The sequence below is a fragment of the Pieris brassicae genome, chromosome 9, assembly GCF_905147105.1.
Source record: "Pieris brassicae chromosome 9, ilPieBrab1.1, whole genome shotgun sequence".
NCBI classification, from domain to species: Eukaryota; Metazoa; Arthropoda; class Insecta; order Lepidoptera; family Pieridae; genus Pieris; species Pieris brassicae.
In genome coordinates, this window is record NC_059673.1 from 11120614 (window position 1) to 11131439 (window position 10826).

A 10826-nucleotide genomic window follows, 5' to 3' on the forward strand; every position below is an offset into this window, starting at 1 on the left:
CAGGAAGGCATGGCAAGGACTGCAGGTGACCAAGCTCTCAACCAATTTTTGTCCTTGATAGTGACTCTTGCAGTTTCTTTTGTCGGTGGAACTATCACTGGTAAGTTTATGGAGAAGAAGGTCCACCCTCATATTGGAAAGTAAAAATTCAATAGTTTGGTGTGATCAAAGTTTATAGATCATCCTTATTTATATCGATCGTAAATTAACTCAGTATAATATATGTATGTGTGTGATTATAATATTGAGATTGGTATCCAAGTGAAACATATAATAATAATATTCGCTATTCGCAAGTTGGAGAGTGCGCGTGCGCGGTACATTCAAAAGTTGAGACTTCCGCCTCAGGTTCTTGCTTGTTAGCCGTAGACCCAGTCTCTCCATTACATCCAGATTATAAACCCGACCCTTAAGTACACTAAATAAGTATACTGACAAGGCAAGCTCTCTTTTGAAATTACGACAACGGCTAACAAAATATAAAAATAATAATGATATATAAATTTATGAATTCAGAACCTTATAAATGAAATAAGCCTTTATCGCTGTGCTATTATTACCACTGAGCAGCCTGTCTTTCGACAAAGGCCTCCTTTAAATGTCGCTATCTTGATCTGTCCTTCGCTATACTGTACCATTATACCATTGTTACCTTCCTTGTTCATTTTTCCCCTTATACCCCATTGCCACGTGTCTCTTATATGTTGTGTTTGCAACGCTAAAATATTTACTTTTTGGTTTTTATTAACTTAACCTGAAACTAAATAAATACTAAAGCACACTAAATTCACTCGTAAAGTTTTTTTTTATGTCAGAGGATGCAAACGGGCAGAAGGCTCACCTGATGTTAAGTGATACAAACGCCCATGGACACTCACATTGCCAGAAGGCTCGCAAGTGCGTTGCCGGTCCTAAAAAGTACTGATTTACCTCCTTCCGTGAAATGTTTATGCTGTGATTAAATAGAATTAGGTTTAAAGACTTTATTTTTATTAAAAAAAAATGTCATTTACATTAGAAAAAATATAATAATGTGAATAAAAGTAAAAATATATCATGCCACCGTCGTATGCTGTTATTGCATTAGAGTCCATCTACCAAAAATCTTCGCAGGGGTATTCGAAACTGGTCCACTGCTATGTCCCATATTATCACCTAAAAACTACGTATTACACGAGACATTCATAATATTATCACACTTTATAGAATACTTGAGAAGCATATTTGAAACAAATGGAATAACGAATACATCGTTCAAATATTATGTTGTATGATGGATCATATATCTATGTGCTGTCAGAAACTGACATTTTCGTATCAAACGTATTCAGTCATGAAAAGTTCGTGACTTATCACATACATACCCTTAAGTATTGGTCTGTGAAATAAACTGATAAAATGTTTTAGCTTTCTCCCTGAATTCGCTGAACGCATTTACTTCTTGATTATTAAAATCTTTATAGATATATATTTTTATATTTGATATAGCTACAAAGTTCAATTAAACACCTCAAGTAAAATTAATTAACAGAGGTGACCTCTAAAAGAACAAATATTTATTTTAAATGAAACTTTTGAGTAACATTAATGAAGTCTATGATCGTGACTCGACTTCATATAATTTTAACCAAAGTTTCCCGCTCGGTCAGCTTTCGCTGGCCGGCGGTTGTTCTGCGGCCGACTTCATTACAGTTGGGTGTTCAACGTTGTATTGTGATTTGAGAAGGATTTGTTTATTTTGGTTCATGATATTAGCCCGTCCGATATATAATATAGAGCAGCGTTGGCATAGTGGCTTTAGCGTGCGACGCTCACCCCTGAGGTCGTAGGTTAAGCTCCGGCTGTGCACCAATGGACTTTCTTTCTGTGTGCGCATTTAACATTCGCTCGAACGGTGAAGGAAAACATCGTAAGGAAACCGGCTTGCCTTAGACCCAAAAAGACAACGGCGTCTGTCAGGCACCGAGGGCTGATCACCTAGTAGACTATTAGATTGACAAATGATTATGAAACAGATATACAAATCTGGGGCCCAGACCTAAAAAGTTTGAAGCGCCATTGATTTATTATTTTTAATATATAATAATACTACCCTATAATATATAATAGTCCGTCAATATTTAGTGGTAGAAATTTACTTTGATTTGTACTATACATACATTTTTAATTTCTTTAAAAGTTGGAATAAACTCTCAATATAGCAATTCAAGCTTGAAATGTTATTTTTCTCTCCTTATTTTAGCTGTCTCGCTATTTTAGCAGCTTTGATTTGCCACCTGCTATGAACACTTTGTTTCAGGAATGCAAAGGTTAAATAATGCTAAAGGCAACTATAAAAATACTTGTTCGGGGGCGGATTCATTTGTATAAAAACACTATACCCCAAAAATTATTTACATCAAATATGATCGCTATACACATTTATATACACAGGATTATTTCGTGTAGTCAGATTAACGTCATAAGTTAATTAAATATTAAACAGCTTTAGATCATAATATCATGACAAAAACCAGCTAATATCCTATTATCCGCTTATAGTAATATAATCGATAAATCAAAATCGGATTCATGTTAAAACGTGCCCGCAGCTATATTCTAAACTAGTACCTTACCAATACTTTGTTCGTGAGATATTATATAAAGGGGCAATATGTTACTTAATAAACTTCATCATTATCACTTTAACTATCCGTTTAGCGACCTGGCATAAGGATTAGCATTTAGTCCCTATAGTACTGTAAGAATTAATTAATTTATTAAGATTTCATGCTTTAGAAGTTGGGAAGATTAGGCAATATTTTAGATGAAAGCGAAAATGAGTGTAATATTACTTTTAAAATGTAACTTTATTCAACTTGTATAGTTTGAGATTCAGTAAGTTTTCATTATTACAGTGGTATGAGTGAGTCTCCACCAAATTCTTCGTCTTGTATTTTAGCTGCTTTTTTTCAATCTAACCTCGATGTCTTTTTCGTCATTGCAGGTTTTTGTAGCGGTACTCTCCTTTTGTTCATTACGTACTACATTATTACTCATCAACGATTAAGTATAGGTATTCTGATATTTCCCATATAGTAATTTTTTGAAATTTAGATAATCTTACGCCATGTACGTAAACCAGTGGGACTATGTGTAAAGAGAAAATGACACCAGTGGCGCCCCTTAGTTTTGGCCTTTGATATCGTTTTCTGTTCTAATAGGCAAGTAGTGCCTTCTCTGACTAATATTTTCCTTCACCGTACGAGCGAGTGTCAATTGCCCGCATGGAAAAGAAAGTACATTAGTGCACAGTCGTAGTTCGAACCTACGACATCAGGTATAATAGTCGTTCATAGGCCATCACATATCCCTATTTTATCGTGTAAAAATACAAACAATATCGTTTGTCAAAACAAAGAAAAATATATTAAACTCACGTAAAAAAATAGTCTAGCATATAGTAAGCATAAATCACCCAATAGGTAACAAGTTTTGTATCGACAAATCACTCGCTCAAAAAAACGCTTATTCGAATCTGATACTGAAACTCGGACCGATATTTCATTCTAATCGAACTGAAACGAGATAAAAGCGCGAAACTTGTCGGCTTCAGTGGGAAATTTATAAATGCTTGCAAAATTTACATGTAACATGAGCCAGTTACTGGCCCATTGGGTTCAAAGTCAATCGAAAGTGTAGCTATGAAATTTTTTTTGAAGTGTTCCAAATGGAATGTGTTGTAGTATTCTTTGGGTTATACATAGATGTTTACTATTTATCTATGGTGCAAAAGACGAGTAAACATCTGATAAGTACACATTTGATAACCACAAAACAACACATTTAAAAGGCCGGCAACGCACTCGCGAGCGCTCTGTCATTGAGTCTGTCATACCGCCGCCAATGGACACTCCATTGGCGGCGGTATCACTTAACATTAGGTGAGCCTGACCTGCATTTAAAATGTGTGCAAAAAACCTGTATTTAACATGTGTGTTAATAAAAAACACCTCTTATAAAAGATTAATTTAAACATATTGCCTTTGTAATATTAACTATATTTAATATTACATTATGAACCTCTTGATATATTTGTTTTACTTTCAATGTCTTCGAAAATAGTTCTCTTCTCTTAGTAACACAAAAATCGGTGGATAAAAAAACGGCAGATAAATGTGTATAGAAAACTTTAGTCACGACTGGTATCTTATAAATAGAAATTGGATGTAGACATATATTTTAAACATACATTCAAATTTCGAACACAACTGGACCCAGTAGCTATTCGAATGTAAATCAACGAATGCCTTATCTGACACCATTTTGTTATTGACCTTTGAGGATCAATTTACTTCGTTAGGGCTGATACGCACTGGGGGAGCCGAAACAAAAGCCTCTGAGTAGACCATCTATCTTCACCCTCTTTTATTATTTAAACCGCTTTTAGCCGCTCACTTGTGTGAAGTTGCGGGAATTACACCCAGATATGATTATTCAGAAAAATGCGGGAAAAATTGAATCGTCAAATGTTTCTTAGAAATGAAATGATACTTGTTTATTGATATATATATATGTAGGTATGAAATTACAAATAATGTTGTTAATTATTCCCATTTGGTTGTAATTGCTATGTATTTTAATAGCAGTTGCGGCCGAACAATTTTTTTTAATTTACATATATATTCTCACGTTGATGAGAATAACACCGCTAAAGAATGAATTTGCTCACTTTATTTCGGTGAAATATCATGTAGTTTTATTTAACAATATATTTCTCTATTGTTGAACAACTGCGGTATTTATCGCGCTTTTTCGCGAAACATTTTGAATTAATTTTCATTGACTCTTGTAAAATTCTATAAATAATTACTTAACACAATTACATACTACAAAAACATACAACGTTAACAGTTATGACTAATAATAATTTTAAAACATAAGATATAACTAATAAATAACACAGGCTTACTAGATTCAGTTTTGAATTCACCTAATAAGTGAATCAGATGTAAAGTCGTTATTGCTTATATTTCTTTAATGACCTAGGACAACTTTTATATATTAAGAGCTGTGTTGGCCTAGTAGCTTTAGCGTCGACTCTCATCCCTGATGTCGTATGTTTGATGCCCGGCTATGCAACAATGGATTTTCTTTCTATGAGCGCATTTTACATTAGCTTGAACGGTGAAGGAAAACATTGTGGAGAAACTGGCTCGCCTTAGACTCAAAATGTCATAAAACATACACAGAGATCTACGTCCCAGACCTACAAGGGTCTCTTGCTCATTCTTTTGTAAACATAACAATAGATAATAGTAGGATAGATCCTATCATAATAAGATGCACCTGTGTGGTTTAAAGGGTGCCATAAGAATATTTTTATTTTTTATAAACTATATTTATGACTAGTAATATATTTTTTTTTAAATTTGGTAATGTAACATCTTACCGTAGAATATGTTATCAATTAGAATTTTCATTTATAATTGAAACACAAAGTAACTATCTGTCTTACTTTGTACAGAATTCAATTTGTAATTATTTTCCTTTAAGCTTTCATTCCGGGCAAATTAAGCTCAATGAAGCAATTGCTTTTGTTCGCGCATTTGATAGTTTTAATAGTGATTTTCAGTTCATTCAACTTATTAATTTTCTATTAAAATAACTTAAATTTTTTTAACATTTTATAATGTTACACTTAAAAGTTCTTTTACCAATATCACGAATCTAAAAATGCTAGGAGATATTGTTGATTAGTCGTTATCCATAGATAGTGCGCTATCATTTGTTTTCAGCTGTTCTTTTCAGTAAAATAATTGGCCACGCCGCACTATATTTTCATTCAAATTTAGATAAACTTTTAACAAACAATTTCGACCTTTTGAAAACTAATTAAGCTTTAGCTTAATTATAACGTCAATCATAATTCATATTAGTAAAAATCTGAATAATACGGTATATTTTGTTATTTAACAGAAGGCAAACGGGCAGTCTCACTTTCACTCACTCACCAAAGGCCTCACAAGTGCGTTGCCGCTTTTAAGAACACTCGCTCGTACATAGTCTTTTCTTGAAGATCTATCCCTAAGTCGAATTGGTTCTGAAATACTTCAATGGTCACCATAATTTCCGAGAATCTCAGTCACGGCATGAAACGCGGTTATCTAAGGCAAACATATTGCATCACTTCACGCTGGTTTTTTTGAGAGACAGTGGTACCGCCCCTGTCATGCCTGCCCATGTGATGGAAGCTTGAAGGCCTTGTCACTCCCACTAAGAGGAAATCTAATTCAATTAGTCTGAAATGGTCTATACGTCAATCAAACCTCTAGGTATCGATATACAACTGCATATAATAGTGCTTTGGTTTAAGCCAGTAATACAAATTACACCTAAATTATAACATTCCAATGGTCGGCCTTCACCTGACCACTGTAAGCTCTTAAAAAGTCATGTATTTAAGACTGTATACGGTTAAAGATATCCATAGAAAATCGTGTTAAAGGTTGACAAATGACACAGGTACAGAAATCTGAAATCTGCCATTGGTTATTAATTTTATGATATCACTATCGTATTACGTTTATCTTGATTTTAAAATAAAGGAAACTGAGAGAACATTTATATTATTTTATCTCTCGAGACGCTAACCAAGCAATATTCAATTATAAAGACTAATAATTTATTTTCAAGAATATGATACAAAAATATTATGTTGGTATAATCTAAACTCCGCATATTCTTATACAGATGGCGTGAAAATTTGTCTTAGTATGTAGAATTTTACATATAAGTTAAATATTACATTATTAATCATATCATTATAGTCAATTCTTATATTATTTTATCACTACATCATTACACTAGCAGACCCGACAGACGTTATCCTGCATGATATTTCAAGCGATTAGGCTATTAAACAAAGTATAAAAACTGCAGCGCGTATAAGAGGAGTTCAGTGATATACATCCGTAGCGTAGAATTATATATATGTAATCTATCCTATCTTTTAAGTTAGATTAAACTGCACACGGTGTGCAAATTTGATTAAAATCAGTTTAGTAGTTTAGGAGGCCATAACAGTCAAACAACGTGATTGAACGTAATTTATATATATTAAATTATACATTTTTCCGAAAGTAATATTTTATATATTCAATTTTTTCAATTTTTAAAAACTATAGTAGGAGATCTTTGAAAGCTTATGATAATTATTTTTACGAGTATTAGTTTTACTTGATTACCATACAAATACAGATTACATATTACCATAAATCATCTTTACGTCACGACAATTGACAACACAAGGTCAAATAACATCTTCAACACAGAATCTCAAAATAAACTGGACCATTTCGTCGTACAAAAGTTTTTACGCACTCGTCTAATCCGAACATTTTATCTAAAGGAATTCGGCGTCTGCCATTTATACGAACATCAATATCATTCAATCCGATTGAGGAGCTCTTACTTGATGATAATACTAAATGAAGGGATCGAATCGAAAATCGATGTTGGGAAAGTTGCGTAATAAATCTTGTAGAATGTAGAATCTGGAACAAAAGTGCATGTGTTTTCATTTATTTATTTATTAATACTACGTTGCATATAATATAAAAAGTGAACATAATTAAATTGAAAGGAGGGCAACTGGCGGCCTTATCGCTATCGAGCGATCTCTTCCAGGAAATCACTGTGAGAAGAGGAAAAAAAAGTTTTACATATAAGGTTGCATACCTTATATTTAATACATTTTTTGGAGTGCAAAAATACATATTACACATAGTTATTAAGCCAATTTTTCGTGTCCACATGTTATAGGGACGGCACCGCTTTTTATATTTTTCTATGTTGTCAATTAATGTTGCTAAGTTGCAACATATCATTGATATGCAGAAGAAAACAGGGTCGGGGATAGAACACAGCCTTGTGGGACCCCAGCGTTCACGGCTTAAGGTCGGAACATGCTCCGTCGATGACGACCTTGATACTCCGATCGGCCAGAAAGCTGAACAACTTTTAGCCTATATATATAAACAAAAATCCTTTTCCAAAATATTAAACAAGAAATTACTATACAGTATTAAATATTCAAAATTGTGAACTTTTGTTTAATCAAATTGCTATCAAAGGGTACTATTTAATTAAAAGCTTAACAGAAAAATATATTCATACTAATTTGGTAGATATTTTTTATTTATTTTTGCTTTATTATTTTATACCGATTGAATTTTATTAACATTTAAAAAGCCACTTTAAAATCAAATTTTAATTCATAAACACTATCTTAAAACTAGGTTAAGATGATTAACTTTATTATTATGATGTAGGACTAAAATCCAGTTTAACTAGATCGTGTCACAAATCCAACAGGCTACGAAAGTAAACAAGTTTGCTAATTTTTTTAAAATATCAATTCATTATAACAATCCCTTTAGACTAATACAATTGAGGTGCCCTGAGACCTTACGTCTATTATTTTTGAATCGTGAATTCAGCAATGAAATGTACGTAAAAGCACCACGCTATGTGTGGTCTTCAATTTTTTTAAAGATTTAAAATAAACCGGGCAATTTGAAGTATGGTATTGAGGTGCAAATACACCAATCATGGGCAGGAACATATCTGTATATGTTTCGCTGTACAAAAATTTAATATTTTTTATACACAAATTTATTTAAAAGCGATGTAAGTTACCAACACAGGCGCGAGGGATTTATTCGAAACCGGCTTATTCACACGAGTAGCTTTACCAAAATCCAGCACAATGTACACTACACTGTATTTATAGTTTAAATTTATATAGCCATACCTAGTATTATACTAGTTAGTTATATAACTGTACGGTACGAGGTACGATCCCCGGCTGCGCACCAATGCATTTTCTTTCTATGTCGGCACTTAACATTATCTCGAACGGTGAAGGAAAACATCGTGAGGAAACCGACTTGCCTTAGACCCAAAAAGTCGACGGCGTGCATCAGGCACAGAAGGCTGATCAAGGCAAGGCGGCACCTACTTGCCTATACAATTTACAAACTATCATGAAACAGATACTGAAGTCTTAGGCCCAGACCTAAAAAGGTTGTAGCGCCATTGATTTTTTTTTAGTACATAACTGTACCTAACGCGAAATCTTCTGGGAGTATCATTTCTGACATGACAATTTGAAAAATCGAATATCGTTCACCTTTTTCGCTTCATTAATAGCAAAGGTATTATTAAGCTTATTAAATTATTTAAATACATTGAATAATTCCCTTTGTTCCAGGATTTCTCGCCCGCGCGCCGTTCTTGGAGCCATTAAAGGATAACGAAGAATACAATGACGAAATCAACTGGGAATTGCCGTAATCAAACAAATTTTTTGCTGAGAAGCTATTTTTAAAATGAATTTTTTTGTAACGATTTTGGCAGTATGGCATTTTTTTATTTGTTTTTTAGTTAAGTAACTTTGTATAGTGAGGATAAGGACAAACTAAAAATTGTCTAATGTCTATTTTTATTGTTTTTGTGTGATGATATTAAATATTAATACTCTTAAATTTATTTGGTAACATTATCGGAGTCACTCCGCAATTGATTGAAAGTGTAGTTGGTACGAACTCATTACAAATACACTCATTAAAAAATATCCTAGCTTTAATATGAACTCTTGGCGTTTTGATGTGTAGAAAGTTTTGTTTCTTTTATTATTACTTTTAAATAAATTGCACAAGTATTCTTTGTATTCTTTTATAACCTACAAAACGATATTTCGCAGTCTCTTCGCATGTCACCAATTATAACAATTATTCATATAGGTACCACAATGTACACTTATGAACTTCAATAAAAAACAAATATACATTAAATGCTTCTAATTTTACATTTACTGCCAGTTCTCAAATCAATTATGATCGAGCTAACATAAGACTGATAAGTAATTTTCTATTTTCTGATAATCTAATTTACTAATAAGGATATTTAACATAAGAAAATGTCCAATAAAACTCTTACAGTCTCTATTAAATGAAAGTCCTTTTGATTCTTCTTACTAGGCCCCATGGTTAACGCCGTTTAATAGCCGCGTCAATGAATATAATATACTTAATACATTTTCTTATATTCTGTAAAATAAAATAATAATGCATGAATTAAAATCAAAATCCCAAATATTCAAAATGTATTCGAATACATTTGATATTTCTAGTATTAGTTTCAACCGATATTCGAACAGTCCAAAAGTACTTTGTATGTTCTCAACGGTTCACTTAGATTTATCGACGCGAGCATTTATATCCAATTTTAAATCGTTTTGCGAATATATCGTAATTTGTTTGTAAAGAGTGTAAGTTTTGAAATAGTTTGGAAGCTAGTAGTTATAATATTGGTATCGGGGTGATATATATATATTTATTTTATTATTGGTAAATAATCTCATTATACATGTACGAGTTTAGTTGAGTTGAAACTTTTAGGGTGAAGATATTAAGAAAAGGTATTTATTATCTACGTAAACGATTTAGATTTTTTTTACTCCATACAACATTATTACGAATATTAGGTTGTATCGAAAACTATTTGAAAAATTACAAACAGCATGCAGAATTTTCGTTAATTAAATTAAACATTGAATATATTTAGCTTTATAAGCTCCTCTCTGAAAGGCCGACAACGCACCCAGTAAAATGGGTGTCTATCGGCTGCGATGACTGCCCTTTTTGGGCGTCATGTATGCTCATTTGAACCCTAGTATATAAAAATTACATGAAATGCCAGTTACGTAATCTAGTTATTGTTAAATTGAAGAATTCAACCAAAAGAATCTCATGATTGGCAACACCGAAGGCTAAAGATAGTGT

At 32.7% G+C, this 10826-nt stretch overlaps 1 protein-coding gene across 3 annotated transcripts in view; it reads left to right on the forward strand.

Annotated features, from left to right (window-relative positions):
• Positions 1-9708, forward strand: part of LOC123714502 (ammonium transporter Rh type B-B) — a 47487-nt gene extending 37779 nt beyond the window's left edge. For all 3 annotated transcript variants that reach the window (XM_045668772.1, XM_045668770.1, XM_045668771.1), the window contains exons 9-10: positions 4-100; positions 9254-9708. In XM_045668772.1, coding sequence (XP_045524728.1) covers positions 4-100; positions 9254-9336 — 180 coding nt within the window. In that variant the 3' untranslated portion in view covers positions 9337-9708. The remainder of the gene's footprint in view (positions 1-3; positions 101-9253) is intronic.
• Positions 9709-10826: the final 1118 nt, after the last annotated feature.